This window comes from Bison bison, unplaced genomic scaffold (genome assembly GCF_000754665.1).
Source record: "Bison bison bison isolate TAMUID 2011002044 unplaced genomic scaffold, Bison_UMD1.0 scf7180017864160, whole genome shotgun sequence".
NCBI classification, from domain to species: domain Eukaryota; kingdom Metazoa; phylum Chordata; class Mammalia; order Artiodactyla; family Bovidae; genus Bison; species Bison bison.
The window spans coordinates 4,978,840-5,001,297 of NW_011494732.1; the positions used below are offsets into that span (position 1 = coordinate 4,978,840).

General features: G+C 49.0%; 2 protein-coding genes across 2 annotated transcripts in view; one reads left to right on the forward strand and one right to left on the reverse strand.

Moving 5' to 3' along the window:
- CCDC92 (coiled-coil domain containing 92) overlaps positions 1–570 on the forward strand; it is a 10,726-nt gene extending 10,156 nt beyond the window's left edge. Inside the window, exon 6 of the mRNA XM_010841410.1 lies at positions 389–570. Within this exon, the coding sequence (XP_010839712.1) occupies positions 389–570 (182 nt within the window). The remainder of the gene's footprint in view (positions 1–388) is intronic.
- Positions 571–1,758: 1,188 nt separating this feature from the next.
- Positions 1,759–22,458, reverse strand: part of DNAH10 (dynein, axonemal, heavy chain 10) — a 158,629-nt gene continuing 137,929 nt past the window's right edge. Inside the window, exons 63-79 of the mRNA XM_010841412.1 lie at positions 21,619–21,898; positions 20,209–20,438; positions 19,208–19,481; positions 16,576–16,680; positions 16,018–16,172; positions 15,243–15,397; positions 12,115–12,298; positions 11,119–11,319; positions 9,879–10,088; positions 9,650–9,745; positions 8,413–8,584; positions 6,976–7,107; positions 6,590–6,801; positions 6,330–6,497; positions 4,496–4,676; positions 2,859–3,004; positions 1,759–2,159 (exon numbers count right to left, since the gene is read on the reverse strand). Coding sequence (XP_010839714.1) covers positions 2,013–2,159; positions 2,859–3,004; positions 4,496–4,676; positions 6,330–6,497; positions 6,590–6,801; positions 6,976–7,107; positions 8,413–8,584; positions 9,650–9,745; positions 9,879–10,088; positions 11,119–11,319; positions 12,115–12,298; positions 15,243–15,397; positions 16,018–16,172; positions 16,576–16,680; positions 19,208–19,481; positions 20,209–20,438; positions 21,619–21,898 — 3,048 coding nt within the window. The 3' untranslated portion in view covers positions 1,759–2,012. The remainder of the gene's footprint in view (positions 2,160–2,858; positions 3,005–4,495; positions 4,677–6,329; positions 6,498–6,589; positions 6,802–6,975; positions 7,108–8,412; positions 8,585–9,649; positions 9,746–9,878; positions 10,089–11,118; positions 11,320–12,114; positions 12,299–15,242; positions 15,398–16,017; positions 16,173–16,575; positions 16,681–19,207; positions 19,482–20,208; positions 20,439–21,618; positions 21,899–22,458) is intronic.

The following is a 22,458-nucleotide window of genomic DNA, read 5'->3' on the forward strand; positions in this document are numbered from 1 at the left end:
ACCACGTGGCCCCGGCGCAGGCCCGCCCGAGGTGGAGACGCTGGCGGTGGACCAGGTGAACGGAGGCAAGGTGGTCAGGAAGCACTCAGGGACGGACAGAACTGTGTGAGCGCCCCACCCCACCCCCCGGCGACCCTCCACCCCGCTGTCGAGGCACTGTGATCACCACTAGGAAAACACTTCATCCTCACCATCTCTTTTGCTTTGTCTTTTTTTTTAAATTCCCATGCATGCCAAATTTTTTTCACACTGTCAACAGATTCTCCTCCTCCTGCTCCTCCTCTGGCCCTCTGACTTGACACCGAAACAGGATCTTGCCTCTGCCGCAGAATCCATATTTACTAATCGCTGAGGCCAAACACCTGCGTGCCCACTCGCTTGCTTCTAGCCCCGCTCCGCGGAACCTCCGCGCACGCGCGCGCACACAGCACGGGCCACAGGCCACGTTCCTGCTCGACGTTAACGAAATTATCCGATAGTCACACGCCTAATTCTAAAGTCGGAGCAACGCATATCGGCCTTGACCTCACGCCTCGGGTTTCCGGGGCGGCCTTTCCGGAAAAGCCCTGAGCCCTCATGGAGACCCCACTGACACACTCACCCCGGGGGCGGCACAGATAAACCGAGCAGATGTATGTTATGTCACAGGAACTAAATAAGATGACATTACTCCTCATATCACCACGACCTGAATGTGTGTTCATATTTTTTGTTGTTTTATCCAAAATGTTTAAGATCCCAACAAACTTTATTTTCTAAACCTGCCTTCTTTCTGTTTTGTGTCTTTTATTAAACCACCCCAGGGTGGGCCTAGAGGGGAGAGACAGTGGGAGGGGGAGAAATAGCACACCCCCACCCGTAACTGCTGCCCAGACAGTGGGCTCACCCAGGGTAGGTCCTGGGGTGGGGTTCACTTCTGGAAAGAGGAGCCCCGGTTAGCTCACACTACCCAGAGCTAGTCCCTAGAATGTTCTGCGTTTCTGGCAAAAGTCGCTTTTCCAGCCCTGCCCTCGTGTCCTGCTAGCGCTCAGCTCAGACCTGTCCCTCCTATGCAGAGTTAAGCTGCTCCTCATCCCCAGACTGGCCTGGCCAGGGCTCCAGGTGCACAGAAGGAAAGGACACCCGGGAGCTGCTGGTCCTGGAAATTTCTAAGTCTGCACCCTCACAAACCCAGGCAGTTGGGGGAAGGAGCTCAGGTGGGGCTCAAACATCAGACCCACTGTCTTAACCCACCTGCTGGCAGGTCTGCACCACAAGAACTGGGCTGGAGACTTGTGGAAGGGAGAGGCCCTGGGTGATTCTGTCCACCTCTGCTCCTCCTTGGCATCATCAGCCCAGGGAAGGGGCCCCTGCTGACCCCATGGGGCAGCCCCTGCCTTCTACCCCACACCCTAGCACACAGCGCTTGCCCCAAAGAGGCAGCTGCTGAAACAGACCTGGATTATCAGAAAACCACCTTTGGGGGACTTCCCTGGTGGTTCAGTGGCTAAACCTCCCTGCTCCCAATGCAGGGGGCTGGGGTTCAATCCCTCATCAGAGAACTAAATCCCACATACTGAAACTAAAGATCCTGCATACTGCAACTAAGACCTGGCACAGCCAAATAAATGACTTAAGAAAATACTAAAAACCAAAAAAAAAACACCTTTGACAAATTTACATTAGAATTCTCACTTGTGCCATTGACATGCCAGCCAATTTTGTTGAGAAGGGAAAGAGATTTCTGTCTGAAAAGGGAAAGAAAATTTGACACATCTTAAAAGGCTCTTTTTTATTTTACTTTTTGAATACATAGACTCCTTAAAAAATTTTTTTTGAAAAAACCATTCAGGTTAACTTATATGGAAAAAGATGAAAATGGATTTCAAATGAAAGGAAAAAGCAGTGTCAATCCCCCTCCTTCCTCCAGCAGTCCCAAGAAGTGACAGCAGACGATCTAGTCGTCCCTAACTCCAGCATATCCACCACTGACCACAGACTTAGAATCCATTGCTGTTTCTTCAGCCAGAGGGTTAATCAGAATTCAGGGTGAGGCACACCCCTTGCAGGACCCAGTGAGAAATGTGCTTCGTGGTAAAGAGATCGGCTTCAAAAACCAAGCCGACCCCCATGGCATTCCTTCTGGTGGAGGTGGTGTAGACAGGCGTCCGGAAGGTGTTCTGCACAGGAAAAAGGGTGTGAGGGCAGAATCGAAAGTGAAATTGAAAGCTGCGTGGTTGTGTCTGACTCTTTATGACCCCATGGACTATATATGTGGACTATACATACAGTCCATAGAATTTTCCAGGCCAGAATACTGGAGTGGGTAGCCATTCCCTTCTCCAGGGGATTGTCTCAACCCAGGGATCAAACCCAGGTGTCCCATATTGCAGGAGGATTCTTGACCAGCTGAGCCTGCAGAAGGCAGCGCTAGTCCCAGAGGGTGGGTGGGAGGGCGAAGGCTCATCAAAGAGCTAAGGAACCAGAAGGCTCCCCACCAAGCCCATGAGGCACGCCCAGGCTCTGCAAACACCCATGAAAAGCGGGTAGGCGGCAGGGCAGGAGGCACCTGCTGTCCACAGCGAATGTAACTCCAGATCCAAGCAGTGCCCACAGAATTTCACAAGAAGGGAGAAGTCACTCCTGAAGCAGGCCTGGACCACCGCATCCGAGCTTGAACCCATGCCCCCCTGAGGAAGGCTCTGCACACACTCATGCGCAGGAGTGCATTTCCTGAGGACGGGCTCAAGGGCTTCCCCCAGCCCTGAAAGGTGAAGGGCTCCTGTGCTAAAAGGCAAGACTGCTGGAAACCGCCTGGTGTCTAACTCTAGTCAGAGGAGACCAGAAGAGGAGAACTGGGGTGGGCATCAGCATTTCACCTGCAGCTTGAGGCGATGGGCTTCAATGGGGATGATCTTCAGGATGGGCAGGTCAACCACCAGCACCTTGGGTTTGCTCTTGATAAGACATCCTTTTTCTATGTCCCAGTCAGCGCCTTCTAGATACAGTCCTGAGACAAAGCATCCTAGAGGCACAAGGAAGACAGCCAGGCTTAGGCATTGTTGCTTAGTCCCTCAGTCGTGTCTGCCTCTTTTGCAACCCCTCAGGCTCCTCTGTCCATGGGATTTCCCAGGCAAGAATACTGGAGTGGGTTGCCATTTCCTCCTCCAACCCAGGGATAGAACTCGCGTCTCCTGCATTGGCAGGTGGATTCTTTACCACTGAGCCATGCGGGAAACCCTGGACTCAGGCAGGGGGACGTATAATTCTGCTGTATGGCTCTTAGGGGATGTGCATATCAGTAAACAAAAAGGTAACTAACCGATTCTCCTTCCCCAGACACAGCCCATGCCTGTTCCCAAAAGACATGGCCACCACTTCTAACTGGCCCACTTTCCCTTTGTAGAGGAACAGCCCAGATCCGATGCCCCAGAGACCCCATGACCCTCCCTATGGCCACCGTGCCATGGAGGAGGGGTGGGCATCTCTCCCCAGCGATTTGGCACCCCAGACTTAGCGGCCTGGGGCCCCCAGAGTCAGCTGGCACCACAGCAATTCTGAGTCCCCCCAGAGCCAAAGTGACAGGAAAGCAGGGAGCTGAAGCCTCGCAGAGGAAGCGGTCTCGGGGAGGAGGACAGTGCATACTTGCCCAGGAGCGGAGAATAGGGCGGCCACTTGGCCCAGAGAGGGTGGAGGCCCCAGCACCGCCAGTCCCTTTGAGACCTCTCTGGGGCTTCTACAATGGGGATGGAACATTCCTGAATGTTCACTATAAATCCCTGCTCCCCGAGCTATCAATAGATCAAGAGGGCTTTTGTGCTTGCACTTCACTCCAAGACAGCAGTCCCCAACCTTTTCGGCACTAGGGACCAGTTTCGTGGAAGACAATTTTTCCACGGACTGGGAGTCAGAGGCGATGTTTGGGGTGATGGTTTCAGGATGATTCAAGTGCATTGCATGTCTTGTGCACTTTATTTCTACATCAGCTCTGCCTCAGATCATCAGAAATAGATCCCAGAGGTTGGGGACCACTGTTCTAAGACATGACTCCCCCAAGAAATAGCAGTTTCCAGCTGTAGTTTTCAGACTGTAGCCAGTGTCTAAGGGACTTGAAGTTACAGCACAATTAAATGGTCCGCACCTCGCCTATCCCACTCCCTGGCTTCCATGCCCCTGGGTTCTCATGGTTCTGGGAAGCCACCTGGCGATCCAGTTCTTTGAAAGCTCACACTCTAACCCTAGGAGCCCATTTCCCATAGACAAGCAGGGCGAATGTGGCTCAGCTCTCCCCTGACATCAGCCCGCATCTCAAAGGAAAAACCGGACAAGAAGCATCCAGACAACCCTCAGAGATGCCAGGGCCCACGCAGACAGTGCACAGACACAGCCAGTGTTTGCAGCAGTCTGACCTTCAAACACTTCCTGGCCCATCCGGGCCCACGCTGTGCTCACGCCTTCAGCTCCAGAAGGGAGACCTTACAGGAGAGACTGTGAGTCTACAGGGAGCTGGCCATACCTTGTCCTGCCCGCTCATTCACTTCGTCTGCGTCCTGGAACTTGGTCACCTGGGTGAACAGAGTGGAGCGGTCCAGTGGCCAGCCGTTCCTCCGGCAGGTGGCCTGCACCAGGGCCGTGAGGTAGGATTCTGGGATGTGCAGCCCTGAGAGCCACATCACACTGGGCTCGCTCTCGGTGACCTGGAAAGGGAGGCGGTCAGGTGGGAGCCTGGGGCTGCCATCAAATGCCAGGGTCACGGCTGACGAGAGAGGCAGTTCACCTTAGAGGGAGAAAGATGGTGTTGGGGTAGCTGTTGGCCCATTGGGAAGAACAAGCTGGATGGCCAAACTCCAGGTGGAGCAAAGACTTAAATATAAACAATAAACCACACTGAGACTCTGCATTCTTACTTCAGGGGTCGAGGGTTCAATCCCTGGTCAGGGAACTAGGATCCCATATGCTGTGGCACAGCCAAAAACAAAACAAAAATGAATAAATAAATAAACGACAAAAGTACCAAATGAGATCTCCAGCGAATGTTTTCAGAATCATGGAGTGGGGAATACAAAACTCAGAAGCCATGAAAGAAAAGACTGGTCTATTTGACTACATTAAAATGTAAAACTCTCCTATGAAAAAAAATACACAAAATCAACAAGCTTGAGGCAAGCTGGGGAGGTATCTGCAACTCCAGCAGAGAAAAAGGGTAAATCTCCTTGATGTACAAAAAGGGAAAGGAAAGTGAAGTCACTCAGTCATGTCTGACTCTTTGCGACCCCATGGACCGTAGCCTACCAGACTCCTCCATCCATGGGATTTTCCAGGCAAGATACTGGAGTGGGTTGCCATTTCCTTCTCCAGGAGATCTTCCCGACCCAAGGATTGAACCCGGGTCTCCTGCATTGTAGGCAGACGCTTTACTATCTGAGCCACCAGGGAAGTCAAAGAGCTCTTAAAAATCAATTTTAAAAGGTGGAAAACTTGGTAAGAATGAAATCCAAATACAAAAAGTCAAGTCACAGAAAAACACGCGAGGTCTGTAAACAGGTCAAAGACATTCGGCCTCACCATAATTAAAGGAATACACATCCAAAATCTTGGATATTATTTTTTACATATGAAGAAGAAAAAGGTCCAAAATATTGAGAACACACCATGTGGCAGAGAGGCAAGGAAATGATCATTCTTGTACACTGTGGTGACAAGTTCTCTAGGAAACTGACAAGAGCTGTCAGAATTTAAAACGCACACACCCGGATCCAATCCTTCCATTGTACACAAGGAATATACTCATATGAGTCTCCAAAGTCACATGCAACAGAATGTTGTTTGTACTAGCAAAACCAAAAACAAACAGATAAAAAAAGACAGGGACTTCCCTGGTGGCCCAGAGGCTAAGACTACACTCCCAACACAAGGGGCCCAGGTTCCATCGCTGGTCAGGGAACTAGATCCCACATGCTGCAACTAAGACCCAGTGCAGCCAAATTTTTAAAGTTGACTTAAAAAAAAACTCCAATGGTAACCACCTAAATGTCCACTGGGGAAAGGATACAGGATATCTGTGAGCTGGAATTGCCTAGAGAGATCTCAGTGTAATACTTAGATGGAACAATTGCCAAGACAGACTCTTAGGTGAACAAGTTGTGCATAGTATGCTTCAGAGTCTTTAAAAGAAAGAAAGAAATGGGGGGGGGAAAAATACAGATATGCCTGCAGAGTCACGGACCATTTCCAGAGCACCTAATCAGCTCCGGACAGAGGTACTACCAGGGATGGGAGAAGTCGGGAGGTGGTTTGAGGGAGTCCCAGCCAAGCCTTGAAGCAGCAAGCAGACCACTGCCCTCACTCACCCATGTCGTGTACTGGTTGAACCTCCGCAGGAAGTAGAGCATCCAGTTTCCAAGGGACTTTAAGGTGTCAGGGGCAAGCTTTCTCCAGATGTTAGGGATTTGCCCAAGAAAAAGAGACCTGGCTACGTCATCTAATTCACTGCTCATCCCAACTTCTCCGGCCAAGGCCTGTTGACAGAATCAAGAGCAATCAAGCAAGACTAGGGGAAGACCAGGCACTCCACCTGGGCAGGAATCTGCACTTGAGTACTGGGGCTTACCCTCTGAAGTTCAGCCAGGGACCTGGTCATCCGTATGACGAGCTTGTTGAAGCGTTCCAGCTCCTGCAGGAGGACCACCGAGGTGGGGGAGATGCTCTGCCCAAGGTGCTTCCTGACCAGGTCCAAGTCAAAGATTTTGGGCATCTTGTTTTCTATGTCCTTGGCCACCTGGCCAATGTAATCATCTCTGCTGATGCCAGCGCTGGATTCCCCTGAAACCAGGACACGTTTTTAGAGACAGCAAGGCACCTGAGCATGGGACCAGGGTATCCAGCGCCTTCAATGAAAGGCACCAGCAATGTGGAAACTACCAGAAACCAAAGCAGCACACTTTGGACCAACGCCCTTGGTCCCCCAGGAGCACAGTTGTCTGCAGGGGACTTTACCTGTCTGGGGCTGCAGCTCCAATAGGTGAGCCCACATGTCTCGAGCCGCCTGAGTGTAATATCCAATCTCAGCATTGGGGTGAAGACCAAACACTTCAGGCGTGTTGGCCAGCGGAAGGGCCTCAATGGCTTCTGTAAATGGAGAGAACATGCAGCGGTTACACCTCCATGTCGACACCCCAGCCCCCAATTTCTGAAGACCCACAGCCTTAACCTCCCCAGACACGTTATATTACTTTCCACTTCTTAAAGGGGTACATGCTTTTAAAATAAGAATTCAACACTACCACATCCAAGCCAGCTCTGGGTGCATCTGTTTTTTTTTTTTTTTTTGCCATGCCTTGCAGGATCCTAATTCTCCAATCAAGGATCACACCCAGGCCCACAGCAGTGAAAGCCCAGAGTCCTCACCACTGGACCACCAGGGAACTCCCTCTATGCACAGCTTTTATGAAAATGGCCCAGCGAGGGGACTTCCCTGGTGATCCAGTAGTTAAGAATCTGCCTTCCAATGCAGGGGATGCAGGTTCAATCCCTGGTCAGGGAACTCACATCCCCTGTGCTATGGAGCAACTAAGCCCATGTGCCTCAACTACTGAGCCCATGCACCCCAACAAAAGATCTTGCATGAAACAATGAAGATCCCACATTCCGTGACTAAGACCTGATGCAGCCAAATAGCTGAATAAAATTTCTTAAACAAAAAAATATAAACTATATTAAAAAGAACATTTAGGATCATTAGATATATTCTAACAATAAATATATGAATTATAATAAACTGGGTTATTCAGATGTATTCTTCAAAAATTTATATAAACTCTAAGCTTTCCTGGTGGCTCAGATGGTAAAGAATCTGCCCGCAGTTCAGGAGACCCAGGTTCAATCCCTGAGTCGGGAAGATCCCCTGGAAAAGGGAATGGAAACCCCCTCCAGTATTCTTGCCTGGAGAATTCCATGGACAGAGGAGCCTAGAATGGACAGTACTGAGCGACTAACACACACGTATATATATCTTTGACCTCCTTCCCTTATCAGTATATATCTAGGGGATATATACAAATATGTATGTATTTGAGTATAATAAACTGCTTTGTTTTCAAATATAAAATTAAATTTAAAAAAAATTAAAAAGAAAAGAAAATGGCTCTGTGAGTTTCCCAGGGGACACTCTGCCCTTCAGTGGAGAATCTGATATATGTACCATCATTCCAGGACAGGAAGTCTGAACTAACTCCATCAGGTCTTAGGCTAGGAAGGGCCTGCTGCGCTCCCTCTAAAAAGCAGAAGAAAACACCCCCGACCTGACAAGGAACCCCAACAGTGGAGGGGTCAGAAGAACCATCAAGCCAACCGCAGAAATCAGAACATCTGAAATGCATGGGCTCCCTTAGGATAAAATATTTAGCATACTTTCTAATGACTGAGAAATCTCACCAACAAATTTTTCCTTGACATCCCCCGGGGGGATCTTGTAGTCCACTTCCTTGTTCCGGAAGAAGTGGAATGGCTGGAAAGTATCGAAGAGGAAGTCTCCCAGGTACTCATCCATGTAGATGGTTAGGATACGCCGGTCAAAGCTGTCGATGGCCCGTCCTCCGTACATAACCTGACGGTAAAAAGAGTGAGAGCCGGTGGGAACCCAGACCTCCAGGGTGAACCCTAAGGTCCCAGCACATAGCCCAAGGTCAAGGCCAGATGCACCCTCAGTGAGACTCCTGCTGTCTGGCCACCGTACAGCTCCAACCGTACTTACCCACAGTGCCTTTAGGCCGTTATATACCAGAGGGCTAGTGTGCAGACTCGCAGAGCCCAAGGTGACAGCAGTTCTTGTGAAATGCTGGGAGCCAGTGTGCAATTGGCCAAACTCCCCAAAACACAGCAAATAAGCAACAAAACAACGCAGGAAGCCAGCAGCCCCTTTTGTCTCTGGAATGGTGAGGTCTCTGTTTGAGCCACGTGCAGGCTACCGGGGAAGCTTTCCCACAAACACTGTATAAGGTCGTGGCCTCCAGAGTGGACCTCCAGGCCAGCTGAACAGGAGCTGGGCTCCAGTGATGTGCCTGAAGCATCCTAGGTGGGGAACATGAGTCCCCAGGACAATAAGTCCAGGGCCCCCAGGTGAAGCCTGCTCACTTAGAATGAGTAATAATGGAGTGATGAATGGAGGTATATCATAGGGACGCAGGGGCCTTTGACTGATGGGCAGCAGGAGCAAGAGAAGAGTCCCAGGGCTTTCCCGGGTGGCTCAGTGATAAAGGATACACCTGCCAAAGCGGGAGACACAGGTTCAATCCCTGGTCTGGGAAGATCCCACATGCTATGGAACAACTAAGTCCCGTGTGCCACAACTATTGAGCTTGTGCTCTAGAGCCCAGGAGCCGTAACTACTGAAAACCGTGTACCTAGAGCCTGTGCTCCACAGCAGGAGAAGCCACCTCAATGAGAAGCCCATGCACTGCACTGAAGAGTACCCCCACTCTCCGCAACTAGAGAAAGCCCAAGCAGCAACAAGACTCAGCACAGCCAAAAATAAATATCTTTTTTTTTTTCAAAGAAGGGAGTCCCAGAGGGCTCAGAGGCCATGGACCAGGGGTGCCAGGCCATAGCCCAGCCCGCCCCAGTGGGGGTGGGGGAAGTGGAGAGGTGCAGAGGGTCCCCAGGATGCTCCTACCTCTCCGATGAGGTACTTGAGGCTACCCCATGGGATCCGAGGGTCATGCTGCTGGAAGGCTTTTGTCAAGTATGTGTTCAGAATTTCCATGCAGACCTTAAAAGAGGAGGAACATGCCTGGGTATCCACAAACCCACAGCCAGCCAGGCTCTGACCATTTTCTGAAAACACGGGCAGGAACCACTGAGAAAGGAGTGTCCCCGGGCAGAGGCAGCAGCCGCATCTTCACCTGGAAGTCAGACTCGTTGAAATCATAGTACACGTTCCAGCCGATCTTCCCAAACTTTCTCCTCTCCTGCACCACTGCGTGGAAGAATGCCAGCACGTAGACCAGGGACTTGAAAGCAGGGTGTGGGCATTGGTCCAGCATTTCAGGAGAGATCTTGAAGTACGTGGCTCTCATGTTGAGTTTCAGCCCATTGGGTGGCTCAGTGACAACCTGTCAGGAGGGGAGACAGATGGGGACAGAGACCCCAGACCCAGGAGCCGGGCTCTGAAGAATGGCCTTCTCTCCATCCTAACGGGGTGTCTTCCCTGTTTCCCTAACAGTGAAAGTCAAGGACCCAGGCGAATTAGTTAAAAAAAAAAAACCTAGATATTGGGGACTTTCCTGGTGCCCAGTGGTTAAGAATCCACCTTCCAATTCAGGGGACAAGGGTTTGATCCCTGGTTGGGGAACTAAGATCCCACATGCCACGGGTCAATTAACCCCATGCGGAAATGGTAACCCACTCCAGTATTCTTGCCTGGAGAATCCCACGGACAGAGGAGCCTGGCGGGCTACAGTCCATGGGGTTGCAAAGAGTCGGACACGATTGAAGGGACTGAGCATGCACTCCACAAGAGAAGCCCGTACACAACAGCGAAGACCCAGCCCAGACACACACACACACACACACACACACACACCAACCTAGATGTTGTTCCAGCTCTGCCCTAACTCATCAAATGACCCCAGGAAGGCTCTTTAAACCCCTTTCTGATTCATGGGATCCTCAAATGTAAAACAGAAGGAGGTACATTTTTCCTCTACCTGTCCCAGAGGCAGAGAGAGATGACAAAACCTTTCCCCAGAATGTCCCCGGAGACTAAGTTAAACAGGGCCTGTAAACCCCTTGAAACAAGCACTCAGGTTCTGTGGGCTGTGGGTGGGCCAATCATGAGAGACAAAATAGGAGGTTTAATAAATGTGAAGTCTGTGAAAACTAACCCACACATGCTTTGGGGACATGCAGAAGGGATAAAGACAGGCCTGGGAATCATCACTGTCACCCAGTGATCATCACCTTATTCTGGACAGTGCTTATCTCTGAAGAGAGAGATGGAATTGGGGAAGAGGGGTGCAAGGGGTCCCAGCTCTCTCCTACACACCACACACACACACACACACACACACACAGAGGTAGCAAAACTGGGAGGCGAACTGAGGAACTGAGCCATGGGTGCGTCTGTTTATCCTACAGCCAGACCTTCAAGGACTTCTGCAGGATCCCAATGGGGAAGCCCTTGGTGGGGTCTGTGGTGAGCCACAGGCGGAAATCAGGGTGGGGCTTGGTGATCCTCTCCAGGGATTTCTCCAGATCCTTCAGCCACTTGACCAAGAGATGGCAGTTCTGCAGCATCAGCCACTGCCCACGAGCCACCGCTGTCTCCAGCAGCTGCAGGGCCACCTGCTCTGACGGAGACAGAAGGGAAGTGTTGGCATCCCAAGGCTGCACCACCCTGTGCTCTCCCAGACACTCCCCAAGCCCCCATAACCTGCTGGCCACTGCAGCAGAAGACACAAAGGAGCCGGTGGTCCCAGAGCTGCAGAGGGAGCCTCTGAAGATACAACCCTTGAGCATTCCTCCAGGGTCACCCGGTTCACTGGGCTGCACTCACTGGCCTCCCTCGGCACCCAGAGCTCCAACCTCAGACACAGTGACACCTGTCCCCTGACAGGGTGGCCTGGCCACCGGCAGCCACCAGTGACAGCATGATCCAAAACAGGGCTGCTGCAAGGGCCGAGGGAGATGATCACCAGATGCGAAGATGACCAGATTTGGAGGGACTTCCTGGTGGTCCAGTGGCTAAGACTCCAAGCTCCCAATATAGGAGGCCCAGATCTGAGCCCTGGTCAGGGAACTAGATCCCACATACCACAACTAAAGATCCTGCATGCTGCAACCAAGACCCAGCACAGCCTAATTAATTAATTATTTTTTAAAAGAAAGTGCTTTGGAAATAGCAGAACATACTGTTTCCAACATACGAGTGCAAGCCCAGGCGATCTCTGAAGGTCAGCTCTAGAACTAACTACTGTTCACATCGTCATCATCGCTGTGACATTTGATTCCTGCTCCTTAGACCGGAAAGGCGTGGTGCTGGTGTGTGGGTGGCACTCTTGGCTTAAAGCCAGGCATTCGAGAATTCATTCCAGGCACCTCAAGCACGTTTAGGGCTTGTTGCTTCCAACAACAATCTACCTTTTCTTGACCTTGACCCATGGCAAGGAATTTGAGGCGGTTCCCTCCAAAACCACTGCGTTCGGCTAGTTTCATAAGGTCACTGGCAGGGTCCGAGCCAGGGCTCAGGATGAATACGATGGGTGAGTTGGGGGTGCTCTGCTCAAAGATGGCTTCAAAGCTGATCATTGGGGGCTGCACGTACCTAGGGAAAGAAACACAACTGGAAAACGCTCCTGGGAAGATAGCTCTGGGCAGGGACCGGCCAGTGTGGCCAGCACTCTGCCTGCCAGCATCTAGAATCTCTGACTACTCCTCTGGTGTCGTTCTTTGCTCAGCCTTCCTTGTTAGGTATCCAGTGTTCACACACATCTCACTCACTGGATGATCAGCTCCTGGATCACAGGGACCTCTCTGCATAGCCCGATACATCCGGGCTGGGTTCAGGAGACCTGCTCTGAGCTGGGTGCCTCGTGACAGGCCAGCCTTCCAGGTGGATGTGCCCTGGGCACTGAACCCAGAAGTCCCACACCAGCAGCTTCACAGGCATGTCCTGAATGGCCAATATATCAAGATTTTTAAAAAATTAGTTGCCAGCACATAAAGATTGGGAGATTTTGTGTAGAAATCCAAATTTCTAGTTTGCTTTGAAGAGTCAGAGATCTGGGTCCCCACCACCACCTGGCATCAGTCAGCAGAGGTTAAGGGGCTCCTGGCCAGGACTTGACCGCTCCAGTTTCCCCCTGTCCCTGTGCAGTCTTGTTCACTCATTTCCATCACCTGCCAGCCACAGAGGTAGATTTGAGTTTGTCACAGGTTTCCCAGGTGGCGCCAGTGGTAAAGAACCCTCCTGGCAATGCAGGTGATTTAAGAGACTCGGGTTCAATCCCTGGGTCAGGAAGATGCCTTGAAGGAAGGCATGGCAACCCACTCCAGTATTCTTGCCTGGGAAATCCCATGGACAGAGGAGCCTGGCGGGCTACAGTCCATAAGGTCACAAAGAATCAGACATAATTGAAGTGACTGAGTACACACATACCCTAAGTTACCCATCCAGCTTTGCGCTTGATTCCAGAGCTTCCAATGTGGTAACCATCAGGCATGTGTGGCTATTGAGGCCTTGAAGTGTGGCTAGTTCAAACTGAGATGTGGTGTATTGTGCTGTATGAGTTTAAAGCCTTGATACCAAAAAAATTCAAAATATCTCCACTAACGACATGTTAAGATTTCAATATTTGAGTTAAATACAACTATGTATTATTAAAATATATATTATTTATATTATATATTAATATATTAGATATTATACTCTTATAATTAATTGCACTTATCTCACATGCTAGTAATGTAATGCTCAAAATTCTCCAAGCCATGCTTCAGCAATAAGTGAACCATGAACTTCGTGATGTTCAAGCTGGTTTTAGAAAAGGCAGAGGAACCAGAGATCAAATTGCCAACATCCGCTGGATCATGGAAAAAGCAAGAGAGTTCCAGAAAAACATCTATTTCTGCTTTATTGACTATGCCAAAGCCTTTGACTGTGTGGATCATAATAAACTGTGGAAAATTCTGAAAGAGATGGGAATACCAGACCACCTGACCTGCCTCTTGAGAAATCTGTATGCAGGCCAGGAAGCCACAGTTAGAACTGGACATGGAACAACAGACTGGTTCCAAAGAGGAAAAGGAGTACGTCAAGCTGTATATTGTCACCCTGCTTATTTAACTTATATGCAGAGTACATCATGAGAAACACTGGGCTGGAAGAAACACAAGCTGGAATCAAGACTGCCGGGAGAAATATCAATCACCTCAGATATGCAGATGACACCACCCTTATGGCAGAAAGTGAAGAGGAACTCAAAAGCCTCTTGATGAAAGTGAAAGTGGAGAGTGCAAAAGTTGGCTTAAAGCTCAACATTCAGAAAACAAAGATCATGGCATCCAGTCCCATCAGTTCATGGGAAAAGATGGGGAAACAGTGGAAAGAATGTCAGCCTTTATTTTTGGGGGCTCCAAAATCACTGCAGATGGTGACCGCAGCCATGAAATTAAAAGATGCTTACTCCTTGGAAGGAAAGTTATGACCAACCTAGATAGCATATTCAAAAGCAGAGACATTACTTTGCCAACAAAGGTCCATCTAGTCAAGGCTATGGTTTTTCCTGTGGCCATGTATGGATGTGAGAGTTGGACTGTGAAGAAGGCTGAGGGCCGAAGAACTGATGCTTTTGAACTGTGGTGTTGGAGAAGACTCTTGAGAGTCCCTTGGACTGCCAGGAGATCCAACTAGTCCATTCTGAAGGAGATCAGCCCTGGGATTTCTTTGGAAGGAATGATGCTAAAGCTGAAACTCCAGTACTTTGGCCACCTGAAGCGAAGAGTTGACTCATTGGAAAAGACTCTGATGCTGGGAGGGATTGGGGGCAGGAGGAGAAGGGGACGACAGAGGATGAGATGGCTGGATGGCATCACTGACTCAATGGATGTGAGTCTGGGTGAACTCTGGGAGTTGGCGATGGACAGGGAGGCCTGGTGTGCTGCAGTTCATGGGGTCGCAAAGAGTCGGACAAGACTGAGCGACTGAATTGAACTGAACTGAGGGTATATATGTTAATGTCAGATTCCTAGTTTATCTCTCCCCCTCCCCACCTTTTCCCTTTGGTAATCATAAGTTGGCTCTATGTCTGTGAGTCTGTTTCTGTTTTGTAAATAAGTCCATTTGTATCATTTAATAATTAAATTCACTTATTTACTATTAATTGTTGTTGCTGAGTAGCTAAGTCATGTCCGACTCTTTGGGATCCCATGGACTGCAGCTTGCCAGGCTCCCCTGTCCATACAATTATTTACTATTAATACTTATTATTTATATATAACATTGTTATATAGTAATGTACTATAGTTATGTGCTTATGATAACTGTTACTAAAATTAATTTCACCTGTTCCTTTGTGAATGTGGTCACCAGAAGACTTCTACTTACAAAAGTGGTTCACATTGTATTTCTCTTGAATGGCACTGTTCCTGAGTGGCTACCAAATTGTGCTCTCCGGAGCTGGCCATGCCTGCCATCCGTGAGCCCAGGAGGAGGTAACATTAGGTATACTACCCCACAGAAAGGACCAAGCAGACACAAGCTCACTTACTTCTCTCCCATTGTTATAGTCACGTAGTCAGTCACGGCCCGATACACCCGGTCCACACGGAAACAGCGCAAAATAAGCAACTTCTGGAAAGGGGTGATGTTGACATCGTAACCCAGAGGGAATGGAAACTGCTCCAGGGAATCCATGTCATACCACTGGGGAAAGCAAAGAATATGCATGGTGGCATCAACTCAGAAATGAGATAGGGCCCCCTTTTTAGGTGAAAGTCTCAAAAGCCTCTGTAAAGGGATGAAATTTACAGGCAATTTTAGGGAGCTCTGTCATTTTTTTTTTAATCCTCCAAAACTGTGAGCTTTAGAAAGAAAGGAATTGAGTCTTCTTATAACACTGTTAAGTCATTGAGTCCACAGTGCCCATCAATGGACACAGTCAATCCACAGAGGCTCAGAAAGTGTCTTGGATGAATGGATGGCTGGACAGATAGACGGATGGATGGATGGATGGACAGATATTAATAGATAAATGGATGGATGGATGGATGGGTAGACAGATGGACAGATGGGTGGATGGATAGATGAAAGGGTGGATGGACAGAGAGATAAACATAGGGACAGAAAGATGGATGGCTCTCCCACAAAACTAGCTGAAGCAGATAAAGGAGGATTCCATCAGGGAGGTGGAGGGCCTTGGCTACCCTCTGCATGAGTCATTCAGAGACATATCTTCTCACTTGTAAGGAGTTAGGCTACAGATTAAGTATGGAGATTACCAACATGCAAGGAAGGGAAGAAGCAGAAAGGGAACATGAGCTCACCTCCTGCCAGACAGTCAGATGTTTCTCCACATCAGCAGGAAGATTCCCAAAGTTGTCCGGAAATACCTCTGACAGAAGCATGATATCTTCCCATCCCTGGTCAGACAACCAAGCACAGGGCTTGGTTCGTTTGCTTTTCTCCAGGGAAATGTTTCCTAATGACAATAGGAGAGACATAAACAGCTGACATCAACACACCAGGAAGTGCAAGCAGCTCTATACTGGGACTTCTCTCACTTTGGGGGAAATTCACTTCTCAAAATGGGTTGGAAAGAGAAGGGGGCATTGGCTTCCTCTTCACTGTCTGTGACTCCAGCCAGGAAGCTCTGAGTGGTTTCCAGTCTCAGGGTAGCCTTAAGGCAGAGCCTGGTTGCTCTAAATTAACTCGAGCCATATCTGAGGCTGGAACTGTCAACTGAGATGTTTACTAAAGCAGTGCTACTGGAAGTCAGGTTTTAAGGATGGAAAATTACTGTTGTCGTTTAGTGAACAAACTCCTATGCGTGTGCACTGTGGGTCCAGGGAGTTGGAAAGCATGAAACGAGACAAGCTCATTACCTTTCAAGAAGAAATCTAATTCTTCCTGGGGGACTCTCCCCTCTGCTTGTTCTATCTTGATAGTCATATTGAAAGAAAAAAGTAACTTGTGCCTCTCAAACAACCCTGAGGAGAAACAACAGATGGGTCTGGATAAAATAAATACATTTAAACACTGGGTTTCTTATGCATCACTTGCTTAAATTTTAGAGAAATGAGATGAAACACCTCAACTGCACAGTTAGGTGCATTTAGGCATCTTTGCATTTGGTGTCCGTGAATATCTGAGTGCAAAACTGACCTTGGGGACTTCCCTGGTAGTCCAGGGGACGGGAGTCTGCCTTCCAATGCTGGAGAATACAGGTTTAATCCTTGGTCAGGAAACCAGGGTCCTGCACACCATGGGGCAACCTAGCCCACCCATCACAACTAGAGAGAAGTCCACGCCCTGCAACTGGAGAAGTCTGCACACCACAGTGAAGAGCCCTAGCACCACATTTAAGACCCAGCACAGCCAAAAAACAAAAACAAAAAACACATGAACTCAACTGACAGTCATGCTCAAAAGTGCAGTGGAAAGTGACCCTCAATTGTATGTATCAGGAATGGTCATGTCTCTGGGAAGCACTTACCACACCCTCCTGGGAAGAGGAGGGGGGTCCCCAAGCTGATGAAGGGCAGTATGATTGAGGTTCAGAGCCACCTTCTGAATGAAGTGCTAGTCAATTACCCAAAACTCAAAGCAAAAGCTCTTACAGTAGAAAAGATGCTATAAAGGGTCAGAGAGTGAATTATCTTGGCTCTGCAGGCTAGACAGTCTCTGTCATAACTACTCAGCTCTGCCACTGTACTGTGAAAGCCACCATGGATGGATATTTATAGAAATGGGAATGGCTGTGTGCCAGTAAAACTTTATTTACAAAAACATACAGTGGGCCAGATATGGCCAGTCTCTATTACAGAGTAGGCTCATTCCATCAACAGACTCTTTATGAATAGGAAGATGCAAAACAATAGAGTTCTTTTTTTTTTTTTTAACCAGAAAAAATATGTCCTGAAAAAAAAAAGTGTAAGTCAGAATCTGAGATTTGAATTCTACTTTATACATGTTAGAAGAGTTGGTTACTTAAATAAGGCCTATAGGAACAATAGTCCTCAACATTTTTCCTGCCTAACTGGTACGAGCTGAATTGCGTCTCCTGAAAATCTGTAAGTTGAAGCCCTAATCCCCCATACCTCAGAACTGGAGACAGGACTTCTAAGAGGTGATTAGGTTACTCAGCCATTTAAAAAAAAAAAAGAACAAAATAACACTGTTTTCAGTGACATGGATGGACTTAGGGATCGTCGTACTGAATGAAGTAAGTTAAACAGAGATAGACAAATATCATATGATAGCACTTCTATGCGGAATCTAAAAAATGGTACCAAATAACCTAGTCACAAATCAGGACAAGCGCCACAGATATAGAAAACAAACTTACAGTTACCAAGGGGGAAAGGAAATGGGGAGGGATAAATTGGGAGATTGGGATGGACATACACATACAGTTATAAAACGGCTTCTCAGGTGGCGCTAATGGCAAAGAACCCACCTGCTGATGCAGGAGACATAAGAGACGTGGGTTCGCTCCCTGGGTCAGAAAGATCCCCTGGAGGGGGGAATGGCAACCAATTCCAGTATTGTTGCCTGGAGAATCCCCATGGACAGGGAAGCCTGGAGGGCTACAGTCAATGGGGTCGCAAAGAGTTGGACACGACTGAAGAAACTTAACATGCACACAGGCATGTACAAAATAGATAACTATTGCAGCCATGAAATTAAAAGATTCTTACTTCTTGGAAGGAAAGTTATGACCAACCTAGATAGCATATTCAAAAGCAGAGACATTACTTTGCCAACAAAGGTCTGTCTAGTCAAGGCTATGGTTTTTCCAGTAGTCATGTATGGATGTGAGAGTTGGACTATCAAGAAAGCCGAGCACCAAAGAATTGATGCTTTTGAACTGTGGTGTTGGAGAAGACTCTTGAGAGTCCCTTGGACTGCAAGGAGATCCAACCAGTCCATTCTAAAGGAGATCAGTCCTGGGTGTTCATTGGAAGGACTGATGCTAAAGCTGAAACTCCAGTACTTTGGCCACCTGATGCGAAGAGTTGACTCATTGGAAAAGACTCTGATACTGGGAGGGATTGGGGGCAGGAAGAGAAGGGGATGACACAGGATGAGATGGCTGGATGGCATCACCGACTCAGTGGACATGGGTTTGGGTGAACTCTGGCAGTTGGTGATGGACAGGGAGGCCTGGCATGCTGCAATTCATGGGGTCACAAAGAGTCGGACACGACTGAGTGACTGAACTGAACTGAACTGAAGGACCTCCTGTCTAGCACAGGGAACTCTACTCAATACTCTGTAATGACCTATGTGCAAACAGAATCATAAAAAGTGGATGTATGCAACTGATTCACTTGGCCGTACACCTGAAACTAACACAGCATTGTATAACAACTGTACATCAATAAACATGAATTCAAAAAATAAAATGAAGTGTTTAGGATGGGTCCTCACCTAATCTGACTGGTGTTCTTATAAGAAGAAAACATTTGGAAACACAGGGCACATTGGTCCTAATCATTGCAAAGAGGTACTTACCTGTACAGCCATAGTTATAGATGTTGAAGGTCAACGTGTCCATAATGTTCTTCAATCGCTTCATAAGAATGGAGTCAGGCAGCGACTTCTTGAGCGACAAGCCGAAGACCTCCAGGAAGGCGATCAGGGAGTACTGGTACATGGAGTTGACCAGCGCCATCTCCGACAGCACAAAGAACAGGATGGCCCCCCTCCGAGCGGCCGGCCGGGAGCCGTCCCGCAGCCGGTCAATGTCCAGGGCCGTCTTCTCCGCCAGCTTGAGCTTCTCTGATACCTAAAGAAGAGCTGCACGTTGCCACTTAAGGCCATAACCAGGAAGACTTATGAACTGGGGGCAAAAAGTAAGAAGCCGGGAGTGAGGGAGAGGGTGGCAGCAAAGAAACCCAGGAGGTGCTCATAGGAAGGGCTCCCACCCTCTTTCGAGGTGTAGATAGGTATTTGTGGCTTGACTCTCATGGCCCTGTGCCCCCTTCTTCTAATAACCGTCCCTGAGTTTGATTTCGAGACACAATTTCCTCCTTTCATTCATATGTGGGGCTCAAGCCCATCTCTAGGAAAGCAGCATGTGACTCAGGTCCCACTAATCCACACGTGGCATCCCAAGGCCATGGGAGTGACTTGGGGTGAGCACGTAATGTAGAAGATTCTCACTCTTCTCTTCGGGGAAAGGAAGGGGACAGACCCAGCCTGTGACCATGAGGGAAGCTTGGCTCCACAGGGAGGCAGAGAAGGAAGCCAACACAGCAGGAAGTCCAGCCCAGACATGGAGAAACACTGTGTCTTAATGATATTTGGAGTCCTGGATCCAGCCCTGCCTGAAGCCATTCTGGACTTTCCTGTTTTCTAAGAGGATAAATTCTCTTTGGACTTAAGACAAGTGGGGCTGGGTTTTCTATCACTCTTGATTGAAAGAGGTTGACCTGAGGCACAGGGGTCCCTGGGAACACCCCTGGGGCTCCAGGGCCAGGATGGAAGTATTTTCCCTCCACTGCAGTTCATACCTCCGTAGCTTTGGACTTGGTCTCCTCCAGGGTCTGCACCAACTCCACGTTGTCCAGCATGTTCCCCGTGGAGGTGGCCAGCTCCCGGAGGAGGGAGTCCTCCAGGTCCTTCAGCAAGTTCTTGTTCTCACTCGTCTCCTGGATAAGGTGCTCCCTCTGCTCCTCCAGCTCGCGCCTCTCGTAGGCCACCAGCACGCTTAGCAGCTGGTCCTCCAGGCCTTTCAGCGTGACTGTGGGGGGACAGAGGGAGGCCCTTTACTGCCGTCCCCCCAACAAGCTGGTCCCTGTGTGTTCTCCCCTACACAGTGGCGCCTGGGATGACAGGAGGGTGGGCCCAGCATCTCAGGAACATGAGGACTCACTCTTCTATCAAAACCATTCTTCAGGGAGGTTCAAGAGGGAAGGACATATGTACACCTATGGCTGATTCATGTTGATGTTTGATAGAAACCAACACAATTATCCTTCAATTAAAAAATAATTTAATTAAAAAACATTATAAAGCCCCAGGTGAAAAATATTGGACAGATTGAAACAGAGATGCTGTTACGTGGAGAGGTGAACAGCAAGAGAGATAATGCATTAAGATCAAATTCGGGGCTCCTACACTTGGGGGGACCCTTGCTGAAAGCATAACCCAATTCTTTTGGGCCATACCTTATGGCTTGCGGGTACTCAGTTCCCCAATCAGGGATCGAACCCAAGCCCTTGGCAGTGAAAGCTCCCAGTCCTAACCACTGGGCTGCCAGGGAATCCCCTAAAGCGTACGTAAACTTGATTAACCCATCTAGGAACCTGTGTGACCATCTAGAAAATGTGGAAGATGACGTTTGATTCCTAACAGAATTCAACTGAGAGGAAGAAGAAAACCTAAAACCAAGCCATATATTTAAATACACAAACAGAGAGTAGCTTTCTGCCCCAGCAGAGAGGGGTCTCACCTGGCTCCGAGTGTGAATGTCTGAGTCCTGTGGTCCAGACTTATCATGTCTCAAGACACATAACTCATTGCCTTCTACAGGGCCCCAGAACCTTCTAGATGTTCCTTCCTCATTAAGAACTTCTAGGCGTGTATGCTCAGTTGCTCAGTCATGTCCAACTCTTTGCAACTCCCTGGACTGTAGCCCACCAGGCTCCTCTGTCCAGGGGATTTCCCAGGCAAGAATACTGGAGTGGGTTGCCATTTCCTTCTCCAAGGGATCTTCTCAGCCCAGGAATCGAACCCAGGTCTCCTGCATTGCAGGCAGGTTCTTTACCTGCTGAGCCTCTGGGGAAGACCAAGTAATGATGGACTGACTATGAAAGGTGTGACTCGGAGAATGATTCACAATGAAATGAAGTCCCATGAGAGCCTCCAGCTCCGAATGTGTCTCCACCTAAATTTGATACTGACCTTCCGTACATCCTTACCAGTATAATTGATCACCATGGCTTTCCCAAACACGGAAGGGCTGTATCTGGGGTTGGCCAGCTTGGTGTTCAGATACAGTCTGAAATTCGAATCATAGTCCACTTCCTTGTCTCCCAGAATGATAAACTGCCGTCCTTGGGAGACCTTGATGTTTTTTTCTAAGACATTGTCAATCACAGGGTCGATGTACTCATCCACATCGTGGAACAGGAAGGGGGTCCCATACTTTATAGACATTTCCAGCTGCTTGAGGAAGTCGGGGTCATTAAAGGATGCCACCTGCAAGGGCGGGGAGGCAAAGGCTAAGAATCAGCTGATTTGCCAAATTCAAGGGGAAAAAAAAAAGTCCTTGGAGGCGGCAGTGGATGTGTGAGCACCTTGAAGGGAGGCAGAGAGAAAAACAGAAGAGGGACAGAAGCAGGGTGTGGAACCCGTATAAACCCAGAAATCCATGAGGGTCAGGCTCCAAGCAGCCTTATTCGAAAGCACAGTTCAGCAGCCAAAGGCGATCAGGAGAGGACTTCCCCAGTGGTCCAGTGATTAAGAATCCACCTTCCGGGCTTCCCCGGTGGCTCAGTGGTAAAGAATCCACTTGCCAAGGCAGGAGACATGGGTTCAATCCCTGATCCAGGAATAACCCACATGCCATGGAGCAACTAAGCCCATGCTCCACAGCTACTGAGCCTGCAGTCTAGATCCCCGGAGCCACAGCTACTGAGCCCATGTGCCACAGCTCCTGAAGCCCCCACACCCTAGAGCTTGTGCAGTGCAATAAGAGAAGCCATTGCGATGAGAAGCCCATGTACCACAGCTAGAGAGTAGCCCCCACTGGCCGCAAC